Source organism: Acinonyx jubatus, chromosome B4 (genome assembly GCF_027475565.1).
Source record: "Acinonyx jubatus isolate Ajub_Pintada_27869175 chromosome B4, VMU_Ajub_asm_v1.0, whole genome shotgun sequence".
Lineage (NCBI taxonomy): Eukaryota > Metazoa > Chordata > Mammalia > Carnivora > Felidae > Acinonyx > Acinonyx jubatus.
The window spans coordinates 6,307,682-6,332,873 of NC_069387.1; the positions used below are offsets into that span (position 1 = coordinate 6,307,682).

The 25,192-nt window shown below is 53.2% G+C and overlaps 1 protein-coding gene across 10 annotated transcripts in view; it reads right to left on the reverse strand.

Moving 5' to 3' along the window:
- Nucleotides 1–1,195: 1,195 nt before the first annotated feature.
- Nucleotides 1,196–25,192, reverse strand: part of SFMBT2 (Scm like with four mbt domains 2) — a 220,517-nt gene continuing 196,520 nt past the window's right edge. For 9 of the 10 annotated variants that reach the window (XM_027073367.2, XM_027073370.2, XM_053225235.1 and 6 more), the window contains 5 exons: nucleotides 17,046–17,221; nucleotides 14,355–14,521; nucleotides 13,837–14,100; nucleotides 12,724–12,852; nucleotides 1,196–4,053 (listed from right to left, as the gene is read on the reverse strand). In XM_027073367.2, coding sequence (XP_026929168.2) covers nucleotides 3,913–4,053; nucleotides 12,724–12,852; nucleotides 13,837–14,100; nucleotides 14,355–14,521; nucleotides 17,046–17,221 — 877 coding nt within the window. In that variant the 3' untranslated portion in view covers nucleotides 1,196–3,912. The remainder of the gene's footprint in view (nucleotides 4,054–12,723; nucleotides 12,853–13,836; nucleotides 14,101–14,354; nucleotides 14,522–17,045; nucleotides 17,222–25,192) is intronic. The other variant, XM_027073371.2, reaches the window with a different exon arrangement.

The window sequence follows — 25,192 nt, forward strand, 5'->3', positions numbered from 1 at the left end:
GAACGGTAGACGATTAAGAGAATCATGACAACATTGGGCTGCAAACAGAACTTTTCCTTGCGATTAGTTATTGCACCAAAAGACACGGGCCGTTATGTACACGTCTTCAACGACTTCTTCCTTAAAAACTACAGACACCTTCATTTATTACGCTTCCCTTCAAATCATTGCACACTCGATCACAGCGTTCTAAAGACAGTAGAGTACGTGGACCCTCGGGTCGCCACCTTCACCAAAAAAGGACAATGATGCTCAAACCACAGCAAAGGTTTCAACGCTACTGTTTTTATAGTTCTATGTACAGAAATGGGCATTCTACAAAAGAAGTATGAAAACCCCCAGTGCTTGCAAAACCAAAGGAGAACGGCTCTTTAGAAAGGTGTCTGGTGGAAGATAAAAGAAAGATCTCAGAACTTGCCTGATAACAACACTCAAACTTCTGAGAGAGAAGTTAGGGCACTCAGACCAAGCTTCAAAGACAGAGCCAAATCAAGTCTCCAGAGATCACAGGAAGGGTCAGAGGGGGCGGCGGCAAAGGCTTGGGTCATTTGAATTTACCGAGGAACCAATCAAAGCAAACACAGGAAACGCTCTTTCAGATACGATCAAATAAGGAAAAGCAACCGTAGTAGCCGTGCAGCTCAAACACTGCGTGCGAGTCAAACTTTGATCAGAGGAACTTACTTTTAAAAGTGACGGGTGAGTTCTCTGTACTATGCAACTTCGCGGTGAAGGAAACTGGTTTCCGTTTTTTTTTGTTGTTGTTTTTTGGTGATTTTTAATTTTTTTTTTTTTTTTGAAAAGCAAAGAGGTTCATCCACTGTGCCAGCCTGCTCTTTTCAGGTTTATATTGTTGTGGGGGGTGGATAGCTTCCCAAACACAGTCCAAATGCAGTCGGCAAGGTGGGGGCTGAACAAACTTCATTCGTCTTTGGATGGGACCGCGTGGTGCCTCTCGCCACGAAAGACGAGGTGGCATTTCTGCTTCTCAAGTTATACACACTGTGCAGACTGCAAAGTGTCCGTGTGGCCGGGAGGGGAACACGCTTCTCGGCCAGCTCCAGGAGGTAATGCAGGACCCCGGCACACAGAGGGCGGGACTTTGGTCCCAAAGTATTATCAAAGAGACAGAGCATCGACTGTAGCATCTGGGGAGGGAGAAGGGAGGGAGGCGTATCGCCTGTGTGTGGGCTTGGGGCTGTGGCGGCACGTGGGGAAGAGGTGTAAAATCAGCATTTCCTGCCGTAAGAGGCACAGTAACGACACGGTATAAAATGTTCCTCGCAAATTGGCCCGAGGTATGAGGCGGAAGCTGGTGTGGGTAAATCCTACGGAGAAACGGACGCCTTAGCATTCCGGAACCAAACCGCTACTGATGTGGGCCACGCCCGCCACTGGCAATCCCCAGAGCAGCCAAGCTCAGGAGCACGTGGGCAACACTCCGGCAAAAGCATCTTCTTGGTCCTAAAATGTTTCCGGCTCTCGACGGGCCAGCGGGCAGCCCGGACACGACCTTCGTGAAGGTTCCCCCAGGGCTGGGTCTTCTGCCTCTGGCCCCAGCCCTGTCGTCCTTACGGCTCACTCGCAAAACCATGGTGGGTGAAGCGACTGGTCGCCGCACAGAGACTGAGGACGAGGAGCGTGTTGGGCATCTGGCCCCTCGGGGAGCAGGAGGCCCACCCAGCAGTGATGGCCATGACCTGCCCGGGCCACAGCGGAAGGACCTTCCAGCTCTGGCGGGGGGGGAGGGGGGGCTCCAGAGACGCCCGGAAGGAGCTGCTTGTTCCCATGTTGCCCTTACTTGAAAGGGCACGAGAAGGTCACATTCGTCCCTAAAGTACAAAGACGCGTTGCAGCCACTACATGCCTTCGTGATTCCAAGCGCAATGGGAGCAGCTTGGCTTGAAAAGGCCACGGCGAAGGGTCCTAAGCGAGTCAGCGCGGCGAAAACGCCAAACACCTCGCAACGGACACCCTTTCCAGCGGGCGCCCCAGGCTGAGCCACGGTTAAGGCCGCAAGCATGTGGCTGAGAAGGCAGGGATGGGGGACCGAGGAGGGGGGGGGACACTTCAGCTCAGGAGAGAGAAGCCTGGCTGCAGGCCGAGCGCCGGTCAGCGCGGACGCTTCTGTCCTGACAACACGGCCAGCGGCACCGGGTTGGGACGCGGGGGGCCCTTCTGTCCCGGGGCCCCGGGAAGAGCCACTTGCCAAATGTTTAAAACTTGGTGGCAAAAATCAGCTACGGGGAGACAGTAAAGAGTCACCTGCAAAATATGTTTCCCATCTGCATTGGTAGCCAGGACAGAATGTTCATAACAAAGGTCGGCGTCAGTCACCACACTCTGCGAAATCCGACAGAGAATCATGCCTTAAAAACGTAGCCGACACATGACGGCTGAGAAGCCCACCGCATGGGGTCACCCCCGCTGCTGAGACTCTCATCAAGGAGAAAAGATGGAGGGTGGACGGTAAAAAGGAGTAACCGAAGGGCGGGCAGCCTCTGCTCTCGGTGTCGGCCTCCGGACACGTCTAAAGGTTTAGTTTTCCTCGCGCACGTTCCGAAAGGCATCTGGACACCTACTGCAGCGTGTGGGGGTGGGGGGGGGAGGGCAGGGGGGAGCAGTCCATTTGGGTTTGAGTGACCATACTGGGTCCCTCACGGGCACACACACAGAGTGGGTGCTGGTCACCAAAACCCAGCCAATTCTCAGAGCCAGAGATCTCTCTTCCCAGGGACTGAACCGATTTAACGGAAACTGCCCCAGAAATCAGCAGCCTCCCAGCCAGGGCGGGCTGCAGGGAGCACTCCACGTTGTGGAGACCACGCTTCTTTTTCACCTACTGTGTGTCTCGTGCTGGCAGATCGGGACTCTCAGCAGGAGCAGGATGGGGACAAGGGGTCCCAGGGTGATCCGGTCACCCAAGATCGCAGTTGGTGGCCAGCCGTGCCAGCGGAAGAAGAGCGGGGCTGGGCCGGGTCACTGCCGGCTTCCTGTGGGGAACGCCCGCCTCCTGGGACGTCCCAGGGCCGGGCGCATCGGAGAGGCGCTCGAAGCCAGTCTCATCAAGGGATTCAGGACAGGATCCTTCTGAGGGGATGGTTTATTCAAAGCCTCCCGAAGCCTCTTCCCGTTCCTGCCATTAAGCTCTGCCTTCAGTCCACAGCTCAGCATTTCCCAACAGACTAAAGGAGTCACTCCCCGATGTGGTCGCAATTAAATCAGAACGTTAGCAGTGTGTGAAGTTCTACAAAAGGCTGCAAACGGAACCCTCTACAGGCTCCAGATGTCCGTCGCTCAGGGAGAACCACTTCATCGCCTCTCCTTCCGAAAAGGCACCTCTGCCTGGCGAGTACGGTCTAGCCCATCCTCCTGTAACCACATCCTGAAACATCGCCTGCAAGTGCGTCTGAGAACTGAGCCGCCACCAAGATCAGACCGCGGGGACATTCATGCCGCGAAAGCCACGTGTGCGTTGCCGTGGAAGAAGCATCCGTAATGACTGCAGAAAACCTCCCAGCCAGGCGCCCTCCTCGGGCACATCCAAAAAAGACATCAGCTGCGCCTTGGTTTTCAAAGCAAAGCGGGGGGCCGTGGTTTAGGAAATGCGTCTGCAGGGAGCTGCCTGGACTCGGGCGGGAGAAATGGGAGACGCGGACGTACAAAGAAGCTCTTCGGTGCCCTCCAGCGCCTGACACTGTCCAGAAGCCACCGCTGTGGTAGCGGGCGGGCCTGAAATCGCGGAAACGTCAAACAGGCTGGGGGGTGAAGAGGTCCGCCACGCTCCTTGCTTTGCGGCCCTGTCTCGTATACGCACCATCGCGCGTCGCCCAGCAAAGTAACGCTTCAGTCTCGAAACCTTCCCAGGACGCCGCATCCCAAGAGAACGGGTCACCTCCCAAGAGGGCAGTGTCAGTTGGCGTACTGGGCGTAGAAGGCCACTTTAACCCTCTCGATCTGGTGGCACAGCTTGATGGCGGGCCCCAGCTTCAACTCCATGCATTCTTGCACCGTGGGAAGAGTCAGCAACAGGAGCGCTTGACCGTCGATGTCCTGCCAGGAAACAAAGCCACGTTAGAGCCGAGACACCGGGCGCCAAGGGAAGGTATCTGCCATGGCGGGCTTGCCAAAGGGCGTGAGGGGTGGCTGGTGGGGGTGAAGAGGCGGAAGAGGGAAACCACTGCAGGATCTCGTCCTTCTCAAGGAGATGGCCCCCTGCTGGGAGACCCCCCCCCCCCCCGACCCCTGCCCCGGGCCCTCCCGTGTTCTGCCATGACTTGACGTGAGCACTAGAAAAGAGCTCTCTCCGAAAAGCAGCTCTCTCTTTCTTACCCAGGTCTGAACTTTCACCATTGGGATGGGCAAGAAGACGCCGTAGAGGTGAGCGGCCCCCCAGAACAGTTTTCCCTTGAGGAAAACTCAGGTACGTAGATGCACACCATGGCACACGTCTCCGTCTGCACGCCCACATCCCCCAGAGTGAGGCGTACAAGGCCCCCCTCCCAGCTTTGTGTTAGTTAGCTCTCTACAGCCATACACGGGGTCTACACGAGGAAGATGTTCATTAGAGCCTGTGAAGTCGCATTCACCGCAGGAGGAGGGGACCGAGGCTCACCCCAACACTTTACGATCACCCTGACGGACATCTCTGCCCCTACTGTCACAACTGGGTTTATTTATGGAGACGTTGTTTGACTGGGGTACTGAGTTGAAGTGCAATCCCTTCTTCCTATCCGCCAAGGCAGTCTTCGTGTTCCAGAAGAAGGAAGAGGCTTCTCATGTTCCAGGGGAAGTAAGACAAAGTAACGACAAAGACCCATGGTAGAAGGAGAGCATAAAATGAACTCAGCGCCAAAATTTCTGCCGTCTGGAGAAGCAGTGAACCCAAGGCGCCGTAAGCCACAGAGACTTAACAGTCATGCAACTGCACACGCGCTTGTGAGGTCTCGGACATCGTGGGTCATGAGCTACACAGAAGCTTATTTTCTTAAAATGATGGTGTCTTCAGCGGTCTTAAAAATATCAAAAGCAAAGAAACAGAAAGCGTTGACCTTGGGAAGACCAACATGATCAGTTTCAAAAGCCACCTTCGTGTGCTAATAATCCCTGCGGAGTGTGGAGGCCGTAAAAATTAAGCGTTAATTTTACAAGTATCAATGCGAGTGCAGCTTCCGATGTCTCAATTACACAAGCCTCCTTTCAACCAAGACTCAAACTGGACCTTATCGAACCCCGAAGTAAACCTATCAGTCTTGAATTTACACTGAAAGTAGGAGATGAAGGAAAGTGTCCGTGAGTTTTTGGTGCTCTATTTATAGCACTTTCCCCTTTTTCTATCGTACTCTTGTATGTTACTTTGTCTCTTCGGACGCTACTCTCACTGGAGTAAGAGCAAACTCAAAGTACCGGAAAACAGTGTCTTGCTCAAGGTCACGAACTAAATAAACAGTGGTAGCCGCTGACCTGGGACTGGTATAGCCAACTCCGTTTTCAGAGGCAAAGCCACATATATTCCACCAAAACTCGATAGAGAGGGCATAGGCCTCGGGATACAAAGTCTCGTGAGTATCACGGGCCTCATAAAAACACACTGTGAGGAGGAACCAGGATGATGTTACAAAACCACGTGAGGTGGCGTAACCATTACGTTCAATGAAGAACAGAACAGAAACTTGTTTCAGGAGATGGGAAGTTTTTTTAGGTGGAAATTAACGCCAAAAAAAGCTGGCTGATCTACCTAAGATCACATTGTTAGAGACCAAATTGGAACTGGGACCCATGGTTTTCTGATATTAAATTCTGGAGGGAAAACTGTGCTCTACACATGCCCACTTAGTATAATGGCCACCACTGGACGTACGGATTCAATTATAATTGAAAGTCAGCCCTAAAATGCTTCTGTAACTCTCTACAGACCAAGTCGGTGAAGGTGGCTGCCATATGCACGCACACATTTGAATGGAGGATGTCACTTATCTATGGACTCAACAAGCAAGTGTTCCCTGAGCACCTACTCAGGGCCAGGCACTCTGACGACCTCTGCGATTACCACATAAACAAAACAAAGACTCCCTTCCAGGAGAGTAGGAATCTCAAGGGAGGCCATTACGTTGAACAGACCACCACAACACAGAGAGATTAAAGTGTGGACACAGCTATACGCACTAACGGACGGGAACGTGACCAGCCTTATAGGAGTCAGGAAATGTCTCAGGGATCAGCGATGCCTGAACTTATACCAAAGGGGCCGAGGAGACGCATGAAAAGGAGGAGGGACCCACGGAAGACCAGTAGTTCCGGAAAGCATGTATTCAGGGAAAGCGCAGAGACGCGGAAGGTAAAGCTGAGATGGGCCCAGAGGGTCGTTAAGAAACTGGGACTTCCTCTAAAGTGTGCGACCAGAAGTCGCCAAAGGGCGTTAGGCACAGAGGTCACATTGTAGGATTCGAACACCTGCCCGCTGATTTTGGCCACAACGTATTGGCATGGATTAGCAGGCAGGGAAGTTACGAGGGGCTGAAAGGGAGGCCCCACCTCCTAACACCATCACCTTGGAAGACAGGATTTCAACACATGCGTTTGGTGGTGGGGGGGGGGAGGTGGGGGGAGGGGGGAGGTTTGCAACGTTCAGGCTAAAGCACAGGTGCTGTGAACAGAGCCATGTGGCTCCTATCCCGAGCGACGTGCCGTCCGCCGGGTGAGCCGGGACGCACACTTCCGGTGTTTCTGGACGTGCCTCCACCAGGCTGTCCTCAGCTCCCCAAAGACTCCGCATTCTTTTGTGGAGACCTCACATGGGAAGAAATAAGGAAGGTGAGGATCAGCTGCACTGAGCCGCAAATATCCTCAAAATGAAAACTCACAGCTAGCGGGGAGGGTGAGCTGAGGTCTGCAATCCCCAAATAGAAACCTCACGATAGCCCCTCACTTCGCCTGTTCTAAGCCTAGCAGGGCTTCTGCCGACGGAGGGCGGACACCGGGAGTGAATGCAGTGCTTACATTAGAGGCCACACTCCAGATTCCTTCCGATACGGCTGAAGCGTTTATCCTGGGGGTGCTACGGCGCCTTTCACCGCCAGTTCCGTTCTGGAGTCGCATCCGCCTCAGTATACTACTCCTCCAACACCACCCACCTGCCTGTTGGGGTAACCGTGCTCGATCCTGAGATCCTAGAATGAACTGTGCCACCACCGTCAGGGTGATCGCCACCGGTCAAATTCGATGGTCACTGGAAGGGTGAACAAGGACACAAGGCGTCTGCTACAGCATTCAGCACGCGATCCGCACGCGAATATTTCCTGCGCGAACAGGCATCACAGAATATGCCTGACGTGAAGGTCAGGCCTCGAGATAAGGACTGACCCTGCCCAATTATTTTACAGAGCTGGACAGAGGACATGGTCTCTTTCCTGGGACATCTCGTGGGAAAATCTGCTGGTGGAGGCACGCCCAAGCCTGCTCTCTCGGGCCCCCATGAGACCCCCGCACCCACCAGCTGCTACAGGGCCGCGGCCTGAACCGTGTCGCTCCCTGTCCTGCCCTTGTGGGTGCTCTTCTTTGGCTGAACAAACCTCAGGAGCACCCTGCATACATCCCCCGTCTCCTTCCGGAGACGTCGGATCGCCTGGTGCTGTGCAATCCCTCCCCCAGCCTCCCTGCTCTGACCACACCAGTCCCTGCTCTTACTGCTGCTGACGACTATTGATGAGCCCATCGGCCCCGGGAGACCGGAAGCCTCTAGAATCCGGGGCCGTATCGCGTGTTCTCCTGCCCCGGCCGGCAGGCCTCCGGGGCCCGTGCAGCAAAGGGAAGTTGCACAGAGCTGCTCCGGCAGGAAAAAACCAAACGAGAATGATGGGCAAGTTCATAATGATGGCCTCTGGACCTTTATCAGATCCCAGCCCCTTCCACCCTCACCCCAACACACATTCACTCGTCCTGCAGACGGGCAGAGCCAATGGGAGAGTGCTTTCCAGGCCCTCGTTCCTTCTGCCCCATGTCGTGCCCAAGGAGAAGGAGGAGTTGGTTTGGAGCGCCTGGGTGGCTCAGCTGGTTAAGCATCCGGCTCCTGATTTCAGCTGAGGTCATCATCTCACGGTTTGTGAGATCGAGCCCCGAGCGGGGCTCTGTGCTGACAGTGTGGAGCCTGCCTGGGAGTCTGTCTCACTCTCTCTCTCCCTCTGCTCCTCCCCTGCTCGCACTTTCACTCTCCCTCAAATTAAATGAATAAACTTAAAAAAAAAAAGTAATAAATAAAGAGGTCTCAGCTTTGAGGCCATGGTTGAGGGGTGGAGAGTTCACGCTCTGAGTGTGAGCTTTGTAAGCGTGGGCAGCTGGACTGGACGGACCCTCCTATGGGCCGGTGCGCTTGACTCGTGTTCTCTGGTGCCCCGCGCACAGCCCCAGTGCACTGGGCATCGCGGAGCGAGGAGAAACACCCGGCCGAATGCGTCTGCACACACGTGAGTGTGCAGGAGGACCAAGGTCACGGGAGGGCTGGGGTGAGGCGGTCTGACTGATCGCAGAGACCTTGCGCCCTGCGTGTCACCTGGAAGCCGGCTGGTATCTCGGGCGGGGCGGGCGTTCTGTACAGCCTGTTGGCTCTGAGCCGCCTCGGGGCCTCTGGCTGTGGTCCTCGGTTCTCGTTTTCCATCCTCCCTGACGCTGTGCGACCCATCTCCTGCCCTGCATGTTCTCATCTTCAGCCGGATGCGTGATCAAGCGTTAAAAGGCGCCCCTGCTTTCTGAACACCAAAGCGTCCGGCTGCAAGAGGCTGGATTTAGCCACCCGACCATCAGACGGTCGCGGGAGGGGAAGAGGCCGCAGTGACGGCTCAGGGGCGTCGAAGCTGCGGGTGCCCCCCGACGCTCTCCCGTGCGCAGATGGCCCCACGGCTCAGGGGACAGCGGGGGGACGGAAGCCAGCCCGAGCCCGAGGCTCACCGACCCGGCGTGAGCGCCGGGGAAGGAAGCCCACCCCGCATCCCAAGGGCGGCTTCCTGTGTTTTTGTTTGAAAGAAGTGAGCTCTTCCTCGCTGATCGTGTAGTTACAGACCCCGCCGCGGATTTCATTTTTATAGCTCCGCTCTTGCATACTTCCGAGCTGCTGGCAAATCACTCGTATGTGAAACACGGAAAAGGACCCTAAACAGACTACTGATTTTTGAGAAAGGAGCCCTGGTAAAACACTCAACAGGAAAGAGAAGGCCCAGCACACACAAAATTAAATTTATTTGGGTACGGAGCAGGTCCTCAGCAGGGACATTCAGGTCTACGGAACCAGAGAGCAGACAGCACAGTCCACAAGCTGTCAACGACCCCGAGTTTCTTTCATCGAAGTGAATCACTCGTTGGGGGAGTCTGCTTATTATATGTGTCTCTGCTTCAGAAGAGGTGTATAAAGAGGCAATATTTTATTTAAGAGTTTTGTGTTTTTTTTCTCTCAGTTATAGACGTGTGGAGTTTTACCGTGCAATGTACATGTTTGCGGCACGAAATTACAGAGCGTAGATGTTTTAAGCTGTTGCCGTAACATTTCAGAATTAAAGGTGGGCCTTCAGGTAATGGGAAGTTTATACTTCGTGTCAGCGGGTTGTGACGGCTTCTGAATGTAGCGATCACCATTCCGCCCTGTGATTTTTCTCCCGTGCTGCTGAACAGAGCCGCCTGCTGGCTCCTTGGGGCCGTCTAAAAGCTCGTGGCTGGCCACGAGGCCTTGGCTGGCCTGACCCACTGGAGGCCTCACCGAATCATGACCATGGCACTTGGGCTCAAAAATGATAGAACAAATACACAAAAATTCGTAATTACGGGCCTGATCGAATGGAAAAGGACTCGAATCCCACACACTTCAGATAGCACAGAGGGCAACAGCGTATTATGGTGACGGGGGTGGGGGTGGAAGGCCTAATGAGAAATCTGAAATAAGAACAAGGCTATTATCAATTAAAAGCTTACCTATTTTTCTGCCTATAAGAGTTACATAAGTAGGTATGTACGACCAAGCTTTTAACCAACATAAGAAGAGAAATTGGAGACAGGGCCCTGCCCACTGCCTGGTTCTAGAAGTGCTAACGTACCAGGCATGCTTCATTTCTTAGACATGTTAGCTTGGTAAGACCGGAAACTTCCTGAGATAACCGTAATAAGCTGGGCTCAGAAGGACAATTAAGGATAACTCAGCATCTGTACTATTTGAGCCTTTTTCCCAAGTCAGCTTTGTTTTCACTTTCTTGCTTAGTATTAGAAAGCTGTAGGGACGCCTGGGTGGCTCAGTCGGGTAAGCGTCTGACTCTTGGTTTCAGCTCAGGTCATGATCTGACGGTTCGTGAGATCGAGCCCTGTATCAGCCTCTTCACGGACAATGTGGAACCTGCTTGGGATTCTCCCTCTCTGCCCCTCCTCTGCTTGTTCCCGGTCTCAAAATAAAAACTTAAAAAAAAAAAAAAGAAACCTGTAAAAACAATCCCACTCGAGCCTGGTGGCCTCTCACAGTGCTGCTCAGCCATAACTGAGCAGGGGAGCTCTGTGCTCTGCTCTGCCCACAGCCCAGGTGAAAAGCGTTTCTCCGTCAAAACCGGGCATTTGGGTCTACAGATGAAATAAAGCAAAAAAAAAAAAACAAAAACAAAACACAACTGCAGATAATCTAGAATACCACCTTCTACACCTACCTTTTGAATATCTTAAGACCCATAAACAGATGCCCTGTCGATGTACACGGAACGAACACACGGGCAAAGAGATCCACACGTTAAACTTTGGGTCATCAGCGCGTGGCACGCACTCCAACGCAATGCCTTGTTCGCGGTGTCACTATGGGCCAACAGCAGCCTGGGAAAACGCTGCATTAGGCAACGCTCTTAGCAGGGGTTCAACCCACTGCTTTATTCTTGTTTTCAGGACTGAGATGCTCCAAATCGTGCCAGCCCTCGTGGTGGCTGTAACTGTCCCCTGTTTGTGTGTTTTGAACGAAGGGACACACTCATGGCCCAGTTCCCTACATGCGATGCAGCTTTTTCTTCCTTTCTGCTTTTCTGGTCCCTCAGAGAGGAAGTGATGATAATGTCACACAGCAAGGTGACCCTCCCCTGTGGCCGCCGCTCCCTCCTTCATGTGCACTTGCTGGGTGTCTACAGGGAGACTCTGGTGGTCGACCAGTCGGCAACCTTTGAATGTTTGAAGTGCTACCCTCTCCCAGGAGGAGCTGGGAACCACATTAATTTGCTTTTTACACAGCAGGCCTGGAGGAAAATCTGGGGGATACACTGGGTGCATGCAGAATCAGAGGCCTTTCTTTTCTCTTCCTGATTTAATGCCTGAGTTACTTTCTTTCCAGAGCACCCGTCTGCATAATCTAAAAAAGCACTGGATAGACACATCTTTAATTGATTAGATGGTAAACAGTTGTTTTTTTTTTAAATGCCAGGTCCTGAAAGACGGATATTTATACATGGCGAGACAACGTGAGACATGCAGGGAACACGGCAGCATAAGTCGCGGGCTCCACCTGGCGCTTCCGTAGGAGGCCAGGGGGCAGCCTGGTGGCACAGGTCCAGAGGGGCAACCTGTTTCCATACCCATTTAAGGGGCAATGGAACCCAATCCCTCCTTTACCGAGGCTCATAGCATGTCTTACGTTTCGGCTAATTACGATCGTCTCACCTGCAGAGTCAAAACGCCATTAAAGGATAGATGTTATCCGGGGCGTCTGGGTGGCTCAGTTGGTTTAGCATCCAATTTCGGCTCAGGTCATGACCTCACGGTTCATGAGTTCGAGCCCTGTGTGAAGCTCTGTGCTGACAGCTCAGAGTCTGGAGCCTGCTTCAGATTCTGTGTCTCTTTCTCTCTCTGTTCCCGCCCCCCGCCCCCCCCCCCCACCGCCCCGCTCATGCTCTCTCTCTCTGTCTCAAAAATAAACATTAAAAAAATCAAAACTAAAAAAAAGGATTGATGCAATCATCCATCATCCTTTGGCACCGCACCTAACATACCCTGGGTTGTTGACATTTTTACAAATGCAAGAGTGAAAAAAATATGAAAACATCACGCGAAACACAGCAGGACAAGGGCTCCCACCTCTGGGAAGATGAGCACACATCCTTTCCCTGTTTCTCCTACTAAATGTAACAAAAGCCCTGAATGTTATGAATCAAACTATGGCAGAGAGAAGGTGGCAGACCGGCAGGGACTTGGGGACCTGAGTTGGGGCATGGTGGGGCGTGCCCTCGTTGTGCGTCTGCCTTCTGCAGCCAAGACCGATTGCTAAAGAAGCTTGCAACCCCCGCAATGCCAATGTGCATGAGGGAAAGGGGCCCCACGGAAGCCTGCTCTTTTCAGCCAAAGGACTGAGGAAAAGGGAGCCTCGGCAGACAGAAACCTTTTAGACAAAAATGGCCTTCCTGCAGGACAGAGAACCCCCGCCTCCAAGAGCAGCAAAGGCCGGGCGAGGGGCCCTGATGTCCAGTCTGCCCAAATGACCCCAGGCCCCCAGCGCCCCGACAAGGGATTATCAGGGAAAACCAAGTGGGGACTTCCTCGACAGCAAGGAGCCCCCCGCAGAGGTGTCAGGGAGGGATCACGTGTGCACCTGGGTTGGCACCCACCTCTTCCCCCACAGTAACAGGGAGGCACCCTCTCCCCTGCCAAAGCCGGGTCCCAGAAAGCCAGCTCAGTCAGAAGAGCAAACAAAACGTCACCAATGCAGCAGGAGGGCAAGCGCACCTGTTCCTGAAAGATCTTGGCCAGGGGGGCGCAGTCCGTCAGCTTGATGAACCTCACCACGTCGGTCACCGTCCACTCCAGAGGGTTGCTCTCCAGAACCAGCCTCTCCTCCTCCTCTTGCTTTGTTTCCTGACGGGAGAAGGGGTAAGGAGGTCATTTCATCCCTGCACGGACGCTCAGGAAACCCCGTGGGCCCGAGCCGGATTTTCCTCCTCCCTCTGGCCTCTCCCCGGGCACCCGGACGGCCCACAGAAACTGCCGGTCTCTAGGGACTTTCTTAGCAATTCATCTGGGTTGTGACTTTGCCTCCAATGACTTGTGTGCCTTTAGAGGTTAAACAAACAAACAAACAAAGGCACAGTGGGAACAGTTACTGAAAACCAAGTTCATCGGGACATCTGGGGCCTGCTTAGCCAGGATGCGTCTCTGACTGAGGAGAGATGGTGTGGGGCGTATGAGAACGCAGAGGAGACAGCCAGGGATTCCCCATTGATTTTGGGGACGATGGTGCGGATGGCCTTCCAGCTGAGCGGGCGTGGGGAAGACCGGATACGCTGATTTCACATTTTACAGCATCACAGAGGCCCCTCCGTGAAGGGAAAGCCTGCTGTTCAGGGGACCTTGAGGACTTATTCTGTCTGTCCTCCTGACGAGAATCCTTCGAGGCTGTGAAACCTTCCAGAGAAAAAGGTGCCATGACTTCCCTCTGAACTCCACTCCAGACGTCACCAGGCCTTGTGCCCGGATGTGGGAACCACGCTGGAGCTGCTGCCACTGCTTTTAGTATTTTAGTTTAAAAATTTCTTTAATGTTTATTTGTTTATTTAGAGAGACACGTGAGCAGGGAAGGGCTAGAGAGAGAGGAGGAGAGAGAATCCCGAGCAGGCTCTGCACGTCCCTCGAGGGGCCCGATGCGGGGTTTGAACTCAGGACTCGTGAGCCATGAGATCACGACTTGAGCCGAAGTCGGACACTTAACCGACTGAGCCACCCAGGCGCCCCACTTTTGGTATTTTTACAGGGACCCCCCGAATCAAGGCCTTGACCTTCAACACGCTGTGGCAGCCCCCCACCCCCCAGCAAGCCGGGGGGGGGGGGGCCCGTGGGTCTCACCTCTGCGGGGTCCTGGCCGCCGGCCGCGCCCTGCTCCCCGCCCTCGGCACAGGAGGCGGCCTGCGCCCTCCGGCCCCTTCGCGGCCTCTCCACGGGCGGCCGGCGCTCGGGCTCCGAGCTGCTCCTCAGGGTGACGGCCCTCCGGGGCCGCGTGGAGGGGACGTCGGCGGAAGAGGTGTCTGTCTGGTCATCGCGGAGCTCGGAGCCGGTTTCTTCGCTCCCCGTGTCCTCGTCCATGGCGTCCGCGTCCTCCTCCTCGCTCTCCTGGGGCCAAGGGCAGGCGCTGAAGGGCGGCTTCTCCCCCCAGCCCCCCGCTGACCCACCCCGCCGTCCCCGCCTCGGTCCCCATCGCAGTCCCCTCCCAGGCCGCGTGGCTGAGTGGCTGCACCTGCTTTCCGCGAGGAAGAGGCAGGGCTCCCGGTATACTCGGAGCCGCGGCCTTGGCCGCGAGCAGCCGCAGGGGCCGGCCGGGGCGTGAGCTCCGGCAAACGCAGGGAGGTGCTTTGAGCAGGACGTACCTCCCCCGAGCCGGCGGCAAAGTCCACGGCAGAAGACCTGCGCTTCTTCTGCACGAAGATGGATTTTCGCCGTTTCCTGCGTCTGGCTGGCTTCGGGGGTCCGCTCTCGACGCTGGCTTCCCCAATGGGGGGTTTCACGATCTTCTTCCTCTTTCCGTAATAATAGGCTGCAAGGGGTCAGAGGATCAAAAACGTTTTTTAAAGGTCCCGCACGCGTACGGATGTGGACAGAGAGAGACAGTAGAGAGACAAGAGGAAGATGGGGAGGAGAGAAAGAAGAGAAGAGAAGGATCATTCTTTCATTGGGAACAATAAAATCCGACATCTCACATACACCTCAGGTTTCCTTGTTTCCTCCACAGGAAGAACGTTCCTCCAATGCCCTCATATCCTGAGGGTGTTACTGACAAGTCTTGAAAATTCAAACGTTAGAGCCCTAACCCCCCATGTGACTGTATTTGGAGAGGAGGCCTTTAAGGAGGAGATTAAGGTAAATGAGGTCAGAAGAACGGGGCCTTAATCCACAGGACCAGTGTGCTTACGAGAAGAGGAACAGACACTCGGAATGTGCACATGGAGGGAAGGCCACGTGGGGACAGAGACGACAGCCGTTGGCAAGCCCAAAGAGAGGACGCAGCAGAAACTGACCCTGGTCTTGGTGTGTGTCTGCATTAACGCTTAGAGCACCCATTAGAAAATTATCTACCAACTTTCAATAATGATTGATATATTTTATAAATTCAATGTGCGATCAACTCATTAAAACCACTGTTAAGGATCCAGTTTTCAATTACAATCCCAATCAAGACTCACTGCTGAAAATCTCAAGTGTCCCCCAAGATCACCCCCCATTATTCCATAAAGAACCAAACGCAGACGGGCACCTGGGGGTGGGGGGCTCAATCGGTTAAGCATCCGACTCTTGATCTCGGCTCAGGTCACGATCTCATGGATCATGGGGTCAAACCCTATGACGGGTTCTGTGCTGACAGGGTGGAGCCTGCTTGGGATTCTCTCTCCTCTCTCTCTCTCTCTGCCCCTCCCCCTTTGCTCAAAATTAATACACAAGCATTTAAAAAAAAAAAAGAAACAAATGCAGAAAAGGAACTTTTATCTATGGTTGGAAGGAGCTAAGAACACCAAAACGCACAGCTCCTGGGTTACGGTGAAGCACGTGATCTTTGACGGAGCCGTGGTTTCCATGCGTGCCCACGCTGATGTATCCCTACGGAAAAGTCTGGCCCCGGGCCTCAGTTTCCTCACATGCAACACGAGACCAATGGGACCAAGTGGCGAGATCTCTGCCTCATGGTTACTCCTAGATACCGGTTACAAGTGGGTAAGCATTTGTTCGCACCCAAGAACCCCATGCGCGCAAGACAAGCCTGGTGCAGTCTGGCTTTCTAGAAGCCAGATGCTAGGAATCAGAGCAGTTTTACTAGACATAACGCAAGTGTGGCACACTTTGGGAGCCGTGAGGTCACACTGGGTGACCACAGACCTTTCTGCTCTCAGTTCTCCCTGAGCCTCGGTTTATCACTCCCCCCGGAGCATCGGTTCAGCCTGTCGCAGGCTTCACTCTAAGCTGCCCCAGCGATCTTAGAATTTTGACGTCCTATCATACCAGACCCAGAAAAATCTGTAAGTCATTTTGGTCGTGCTTAATTTGAGCTGTAGTAACCCGCTTCTTCCCTCGTTCCCCTGATCCGGAAGTGCACAGAAGCCCATTTTTTAAGGTCAGCATTCAAGGCCAGGTTTAGCTCTCAGTCAGGTCCTTTCTGATCCGGAAACTTCTGCTAATGAGAAGCCTGCTTCAGGGAGTCCCTCCTCCCGCCAAAGGTAACATGAGGCGTCTCCGCACAGGACGGTGACCTCACCAGGCCCTACAAACATGCCTTCGCCTCCCCATGCACGAGGGTGGAGGCTGTGTGCTCCAAGCTGACGGAGGAGGGCGCTGACTTATAGCAGGGATGGAGCGGACAACAGGATTTAGAATATACACGCACATACAGAGAGAACACTACGAGGAAATTCACACTTGGAGCGGTGTCTCAAGGATGTGCAAATTCCTGGTTCGGACACACAAGCCGATCAGTCCCAACTGGCTGGGGCTCCCGGAGCACTGACCACACTCCAGAGGGCCTGGTGTGGGATCCTGGCAGCTGGAACGTGGGCTGGCGGTGGAACAGAGCTCCAGGCCACCGTGATGGGGATGCAGCCACTCCCGGCTCCGAGGTAACCCAGGGGAGACGTTGCAAGAGCGGAAGCGGGGATGGGGGAGTCAGCAGAGCTCGAGGTAACCCGAGGTGCAGGTGTCTGGGAGCGGCTACGGTGCATGCAGCCCAAGGCCAGAGCTGAGGCCTTTCTCCAGCCGTCCTTCCAGCCAGAGCATTTCCAAACCCAGCCAATCGCCTGAAAGTCACGGCACACGCACTCTCACTTCTTCCTGGGCAATGCCTGCCGCTGCGAATTCGTTCTGGGGTCAGTCAGCCCGTCCCTGCCTTCCCCTGGGCTGGAGACACGTGAGCACGTACCACGGCGAATCTTAATTCTTCCGTGGCAATTCCCGTGGAAAAGCACTCCGCAGTGTGTTGTTGTTAAAACAAACAAACAAACAAACAAAAAAGACCAACTCCCTTACCCCACGGTGTAAGCCCAGACACCCGTGTTGTTTTCGTAGCTTGTACTTACTGTACTTGGTTTTGGTGTGAATGGAGCAGTTCTCTGGGCAGTTTTCGGAAACCAGCACGGGACTGAACAAATTCGGGCAGCACTCCAGCTTGGCACAGACCCGCCGGCAGAAATCCGCTACTTGGTCGGACGTCCGCACGATCTTGGCCACGGCCCTGTAGGTTTTGCCTCTGTATCTGGAAGGAAGAAAGGAAAAGCAACGGCGAGGCCGCACAGTTACTCAGACCTGTTCCGTACGGCGGATTCCAAAAGCAGCCCCTTTATTTCCTAACAACAAATCGCACAGCGTGTGGGACTTGCGGGCCATTTGTTTTCATGTTTCCTTCCGAGCTCACCACGGCATTTTTAAGGAAGCCCAGCATCGTGCCCAGCGCACGTGACTGAGGGCTGTAACAGAATCCCCTCCACAAATATGTCTGCTTAGCACCTTCTCTCTGTGGGATACGTGATGGAACGTTCCAGAATGCTTCTGGAATCCAGACATGGTCTCGTGTTGCTCATCGCTTTTGAGGAAAAAGAACTTTATCCTGCCCAAGGAAAACCACAGGCGGTGAAGCCACTGACAAAAGAGTAGAGACCGTTTCTTCTAGAAAGCAGGGTGGATGGATTGTTCTTCAAAAATGGGCACCAAAGCCCTGGTCCAAATATTTACGGTAGTGATGACGTAAGTAATGCCTGGCTCTTCCGAGCACTTGGATGAATCACCTGTCAGCACATTTTTTAAAATATCCCTGGTACAAAACAATTATAACCTTCTCAGCTGGCAGCGTCTTAGCTGACGTATCGCGGAACTCAAGAGTCCACCTACACGAAGAAGTCATCAAAACCGTGGGGCCTCTTCAACGGTGCCCTTCATGCACACCCTAACTTTCAAGCTGAAATCTCGCACAACAATTTCTTTTCCAGGAGAACAGCAGGCTCTCTGGCAGGTGACACTCGCGTTAGTCTTTGGAAACTAGGCCAAAATCCAGAGGCATGAACCACCCAGTAGGGCAACGCTGCCCTTGCACTTGGGATGGGCCGAACCTCGCCAAACCTGCAGAGCCCATTTGTGTCTGCCACAAAACAGCGGGAATACCACGCAGTTCGTGCAAGCAGCGTAACGTAAGGAGAGCATCGCTTTTGTAATTTGCGAATAAAATACTGCGTTCGGTGGGCACCCGGGGGCTCAGTCGGTTGAGTGTCCGACTTCAGCTCAGGTCACGATCTCGCGGCTCGTGAGTTCGAGCCCCACGTCGGGCTCTGCGCCGACGGCTCGGAGCTTGGAGCCCACTGCGGATTCCGTGTCTCCCTCTCTCTGCCCCTCCCCCACTCACACTCTTTCAAAATTAAATACACGTGAAAAAAAAATTTTTTTTTAAATATTACACTCAAAACCTAGATCTGGTTCCCTGGGAATAATGCAGTGATAGAAATAAACAGGATAAACTGATTCTGGGTTTATTTCAGCTTGGTTTTCTTTCTACGCTTCCGAAGGCCAGGAGAATACTACCCCCTCGCAATATCATTTCTTTTACAGTATCCATAGCCAAAAAAATTAAATTCTAACTTGAAAAATCTGGCCTTTGTGTTCATTCTTTGGTCTTTCTAATCCCAGCCCTTCTGTACTGATTGTTGTTATATTTCTCTGAAGTGCCAAGCATGGCTTTCCGTGTAGGAAGAACTAAAAAGCAATTCTTTGTAGATAAGATCATGCTTTAAATCACACAGCCCTGAACAACTGTTGATCCTTCTAGGCCCTCTCTTGACCCTTGGTGTAGGAAGGCAGCCCCAGCCCTGAGGAGGGCTCTGTGATTCACCTGTGGCTAGTTCTTGCTCATGGCTTTCGTCATGCTTCATAATAAACCCAGCACAATTCTGTGGACACAGCATACCGCTAAGGTTCTCGGGGAGGCAGAATAAAAACATGCCACGGATGTGACGTCCCTGGAAGTTTTTTCCCACTATGATTTTTAACACTTTTTAAATGTTTATTTTTGAAAGAGAGACAGAGCCAGTGCACAAGCAGGTTCCAGGCTCTGAGCTGTCAGCACAGAGCTCAACGTGGGGCTCGAACCCACAAACTTCGAGACTGTGATCTGAGCTGAAGTCGGATGCTTAACCGGCTGAGTCCCCCAGCACCCCTCCCATCACAATTTTGGTAGCCCTAGGGTGCTCTCCTTTAAAGAGCTCAATATCAAGATTCTTGAAGTCTCTTAAAAAAATAAAATGATACATTGGGGCACCTGCTTGGGATCCTCTCCGTCTACCCCCTCTGCCCCTCCCCTGTGCCCGTGCACACACAGTCTCTCTCTCAAAAATAAATACACTTCATGGGGCGCCTGGGTGGCGCAGTCGGTTAAGCGTCCGACTTCGGCCAGGTCACGATCTCGCGGTCCGGGAGTTCGAGCCCCGCGTCGGGCTCTGGGCTGATGGCTCAGAGCCTGGAGCCTGTTTCCGATTCTGTGTCTCCCTCTCTCTCTGCCCCTCCCCCGCTCATGCTCTGTCTCTCTCTGTCCCAAAAAATAAATACACGTTGAAAAAAAAAAATTAAAAAAAAAAATAAACTTCAAAAAAAAAGTGAAAATAAGTAAAATGATTTTGAAGTAAAAAAAGCAGGACAAATGTGAAAACTGGGGTCCGAATTCAAACCGTGTAAGTAGGGCCCAAAGACAGAGGTTCCCGGGCCTCCAAATTCCAAAGCAGAGGCTTCCAGAAACACGTTAGAGGGATGTTAAGGGGACAAGAACAAGTGTCCATCCATGGGGAATGGCGAAGGGGTGGCTTTTTCTTCCCTTCTAGTTCGGGACGACTCCGGGGAAGCAGGCGTGTCCGCAAACCTTTCGCGGTTAGGAAACGGGAATCGAAATTTGCGAAAACAGAATTACAGGATGGTTTGCCAGCGAAGGAATGCTCTCCCCTCCCTGCCCTTCTGGAACAGCTCTTTGAAAAGCCACGACGGGGGGGGGGAGGGGGGGGAGCCGGTGGGGGGGAAGGTGCGCGGGCTGGGGAGGCCAGGTGGGGCCACCATGTCCTGGCATAGGGCGGACGCCGCGATGCCCCCGCCGCTGGCCCCCAGAGGGTGCCCCCAGCCGCAGGAGCTGCGGCCCTCTCCGCTCCCGGGGAGTGACTGCAGTGGGGCAGAAGCGTCCATCCACTCGGGCCCGATGCGGAACCACCACGGGGGCCATTCTGACTCCGGAGACACCGGGGGCCACGGTCCCTCCCCCGCCCCATCCTGCTCCCTCCCTCTCCCTCAGCCGTGGTCTCGAGGGTCGTCCTTCGTTAAAAGGATCCCGGTCTGTGGCAGGTGGAGAGGGAGAGGCAGGGCGGAGGCAGCCCTGTGCTGGCGGTTGCTGAGCTCTGAGCGGGACGCAGAGGACGTGTGCACGGGGGGACTGGCTCCGTAGCGGGGCCTGAAGGCCGTGAGGGCCAGCTGTGCCCGCTGTGTGTTGGCCGGCGTGCAAATACGGGAAAGCAAAAGGCGAGAGCGAGCCCTGCAGAGCGGGGCGCGAACTCACGAACTGTGAGACCACGACCTGAGCAGAAGCCAAGAGTCGGACACTTAACGGGCTGAGCCGCCCAGGCGCCCCGTCCGGTGGGATATTTGAGGTGATGTGGAAAACAAGCTGTTTGGACCTCACAGCCCCAGCCAGGACCAAGATCCTGGCTTGTCTGGAGTCGGTCCACACCTGAGGGCGATTGTTCACACGAGTCTTTTTTCACAAGGACGCACTCAACACGCAGAGATACCGGCCTACCGAAAACAGAGGCAAAAGGCGGCCCTAAGATTCGACGCAATGGCTGGGGTCTAGTGGGACACCGGCGTTTCTGGGGTGCTGTCGTTTCTATTTCCTCCGAGACTCCGCACCACGTGACCATCCTCTGATCCTGAGGGCCTCCCGGGACAGACAGACAGGTGCCAGTAAGTCCGACAGACGTGGAGAAGCAGGAGGGCAGCACGCAGGGCACCAGGGGGGCTCCACCGCCACGTCCTGGCCCCCTCACCAGTCGTGACCGCAGGAGAAAGCAGAGTCCGCTTTGAAGCTCTCCCCACCACGAAAGGTGTAAGAACGGTAGGCCAACGACAGGCCTTCGTGGGGAGACGTGTGAGGAGCAGCTCAAGGGCACAGGAGGAAGCTCTCTGCTATAGCCTGGCAGTGCGTGTCTGGAGGGAAGGACGCTCGGCCGCATAATTTATTAAGTGGCCCAGCAGACCTGTCCTAAACCCAACACAAGGTAAGGTTTTTAAAGCACAGAGTACAAGTTCTGTGAAGAAACAGAGGAGAATACTGAAAGAGACCATCAGGCTAGTACACAGAACGGAACTCCTGGCATTATGATCAATCTTGGAAGGAAGAAGAGAGGGAGGGAGGGAGGAGGGAGGGAGGGGAGGAAGGAGGAAAAGGAGGAAAAGGAGGAAGGAAGGAAGGAAGGAAGGAGGAAAAGGAGGAAGGGAGGAAGGAGGAAAAGGAGGAAAGGAGGAAGGAAGGAAGGAGGAAAGGGAGGAGGGAGGGAGGGAGGAAGAAGGGAGGGGAGGAAGGAGGGAGGGAGGAGAGGAAAGGAGGAAGGAGGAAAGGGAGGAAGGGAGGGCAGAAGGAAGGAGGAAAAGGAGGAGGGAGGGAGGGAGGAAGGAGGGAGGAAGGAAGGAAGGAGAAAAAGGAAGGAGGGAGGAAGGGAGGGAGGAAGGAAGGGAGGAAGGAGGAAAAGGAGGAAAGGAGGAAGGAAGGAAGGAGGAAAAGGAGGAGGGAGGGAGGGAGGAAGGAGGGAGGGAGGAAGGAAGGAAGGAGAAAAAGGAAGGAGGGAGGAAGGGAGGGAGGAAGGAAGGGAGGAAGGAGGAAAAGGAGGAAAGGAGGAAGGAAGGAAGGAGGAAAGGAGGAGGGAGGGAGGGAGGAAGAAGGGAGGGGAGGAAGGAGGGAGGGAGGAGAGGAAGGGAAGAAGGAGGAAAGGGAGGAAGGGAGGGCAGAAGGGAGGAAGGAGGAAAAGGAGGAAGGGAGGGCGGAAGGAAGGAGGAAAAGGAGGAGGGAGGGAGGGAGGAAGGAGGGAGGGAGGAAGGAAGGAAGGAGAAAAAGGAAGGAGGGAGGGAGGGAGGGAGGAAGGAGGAAAAGGAGGAAGGAAGGAATGAAGGAAGGAAGGAAGGAAGGAAGGAAAGAAGGAAGGAGAAAAGGAGGAAGGGAGGAAGGAGGAAAAGAAGGAGGGAGGGAGGGAGGAAGGAGGAAAAGGAGGAGGGAGGGAGGAAGGAGGGAGGGGAGGAAGGAAGGAGAAAACGGAGGAAGGGGGGGAGGGAGGAAGGAAGGAGGAAGGAAGGAAGGAAGGAAGGAAGGAAGGAAGGAAGGAAAGAAGGGAGGGAGGCAGGAAGGAAAAAAGAAGTAGAAGATCAGCGGGTCGGAAGTGATGAAGGTAAGAAAGGTGGGGAACGAGGGAGCCACAGGAAGATCTGCGGTGAGCAACAGTCCACGGAGGAGCTTCGACCCCGTCATTTTTAAGACTCCTTCACCCCGTTCCCTTAGCACCTCTGCATTACTGGAGGGTCCCCTGAGGGACACACTTCCTGGCCGTCACCGCGGGGATGCACTCAGAAGCCCGGAGTCCAGAGATTATTTTTAGATAAAGATGTGTGGGATTCAACGGATGCAGAAAGCAGCTTTCTCACAGCTCCCGTTATCTGACTAAAAGCAGACACTTCTGAGAAATGAGGACTACCATTAAATTCCCTCTTTGGAGTGGCTTCTAACCCCAGGAGAGAGACCAGAGTAAACCTACCGTAAATCCCTTCTCAGGAGTTTCATGACCATGAAGAAGACACAAAGACTGCTTTATGCCTGCGTAAGGCAACATTTTCACAAACTTTCTTTTCCCCCATTCGCTCTCCTAAAAACTCATTTGTCTTTCATAAAGATACCTATTTGTTCTAACTGCCCCTTCAAGTTACTCATCCCGAAGTACCTTGCCTGCTGCGTGTTCACTGCTCCTTAAGTAAATGGTCTTTCCTCTTGATAATCTGTCTTTTGTCAGTTTAATTTGCAGGCTCCCAGGGGCTGAACATAACAGAGTAGAAAAAATGTTTTTCCTCCTTGACATCAATAAGGAAGTATGAACGGCCTTCTGGTATCTTCCTCCCCATTAGAGCAGGGATTTATTTCCACATGGGAGTGCAATATGGTAGGGCCCAGAAAGACAGAACCCCAAGGGTACTAGAAAAAGTCTCTTTCAATAGTCAGGAGTTGAGGAAAACCAAAATGGATTTTGAGTCAACAGGAAATACAGACTGAAAACAACCCACAATCCTGTAATGATCCATGTGAAAGTATCAGTACGGTCCAAGGGGGATGACTTCAATTTGGCATGAGTTCTAGTATTCACTTTCAAACGGACCCAGAGCGGGACCTTTTAGCAAACTCTTGGGAGGGAGCAACAGGCGTGTGAGAATAGAAAACGAGGTTCTACTCCGTCAACCTGAACTCACATCCTCAAGTACTGGAGGGAGAATTTAACTCCGCAGAAACAGAAAAGCTTCAGATGTCGTGGGGAAATCACTCCTGTCGTTGGCACCAATAAGATACGATCCTGATCTCCTCCAGAAGACAGCCTCTCCTTCACGGTCACATCTCGATCGTCAAAACTACGGTCGACACACCGGGTCACTGGTTTTCGTTCTTATGAAACTCAACCCCTCACACACCTCTCCCTTCTTTCTCGATTCCTGCATTTCAATTAATGAGAACTCTAATCATGACGAGCAACACACTGGGGAGAGGGGTGATTATTCTCAGAAACACCCGACCCAATTCCGAACACCCTCAACTGATCTGTGTTTGAACTAGAAACACCACGCCCATAACCTCATGAACTCAATCAGGCACACGCAGAACTCCAGGCTTACGCTCCACAAACCGGTTCAGCCACCTGCTTCCTGTACTGTTTACGGTATACATTTTCAGGACAGCAAGTGCCCAACGTAAAAATGAACAAATGAGCGAGCTACATTTTTTATTCAGTGACAAGTTTCTGTTTTGGGAATCCTTTTTCACACAAATCACTTTATAGCCAAATAGTACATCTTGCTATTCACAAAATATGAGCATGAGTAGAAGACAAAAAAAAAAAAAGGTGAAATCAAAACATATAAAAATTAGTAATTGCTGATGGAAAAGAAACAAAAATACCAATTCCAGAAAGCCAAGCATGACTCACCTCAAAGATGTGACTTTCTTTGCTTCTGCCTAAGTGATAAGGAAGTCTAACTCACTCCAAATTAAAGAGGACATTTCCTCTTTAAATATTCTGAATAACTCTAACAGAAGACTGGGAAAATCTATGAAGCCTGCACCTGGATTTTATGACGATTATCACAAAAGCCACTCAAAGCAGAGTTAACGGTCTTTCCCCCCCAAGAAGATTCTATAACGTGTCGGAAAACATTTAAATGTCTCTAGATGCACAGAGTGGGAACTTTTTTTAATCCCCCTAAGGCAGAGCCTAAATTCCTCCTCCTGAAATTCAAAATAATGTAGGTCAATTCAGTACACCCGAGTTCATCGGAAAGAGAATTCTCTCTTCCAGGACTGCCGAAACGAACGATGTTAGAAGCTACTGTTCCTCCGGCACCTCTCAATACGTGCTACAGACTCACGACAGCACCCCTTACGCGGTGTTCAATACTGCGATATTTTGTTTCCGTAGGAAAGGTTACCACCGTTGGACAAATAGGAAAAAAATCACTAAGGGGCAATGTTCCTTTCCCCCCATCCGGTCAAGTAAGTGGGTTTTTTACTCTTCACAAGAGGAAAAACCCAGAAAGCCCGGGGCGCCTGGGTGGCTCAGTCGGCTAAGCGTCCGGCCTTGGCTTGGGTCATGATCTCGCTGTTCGTGGGTTCGAGCCCCACATTGGGCTCTGTGCTGACAGCTCGGGGCCTGGAGCCTGCTTCGGATTCTGGGATTCGCTCGCTCTCTTCCCCTCCCCCGCTCGTGCTCGGTCTCTCCCTCAAAAATAAACATTAAAAAAAGAGAAAGAAAGCCCAGATGCTAGCAGGCAGCACTCACAAGCCCCATGCCTGGACAATCTCACGTCCTCTCTTCCTGAAACCTCTCCTTGTAATACTGTCCTTCAAGGACCACAAGAAGACAACCCAGAGCCTGAAATGCGGGTCCCCCCTCCACTGGGTTAA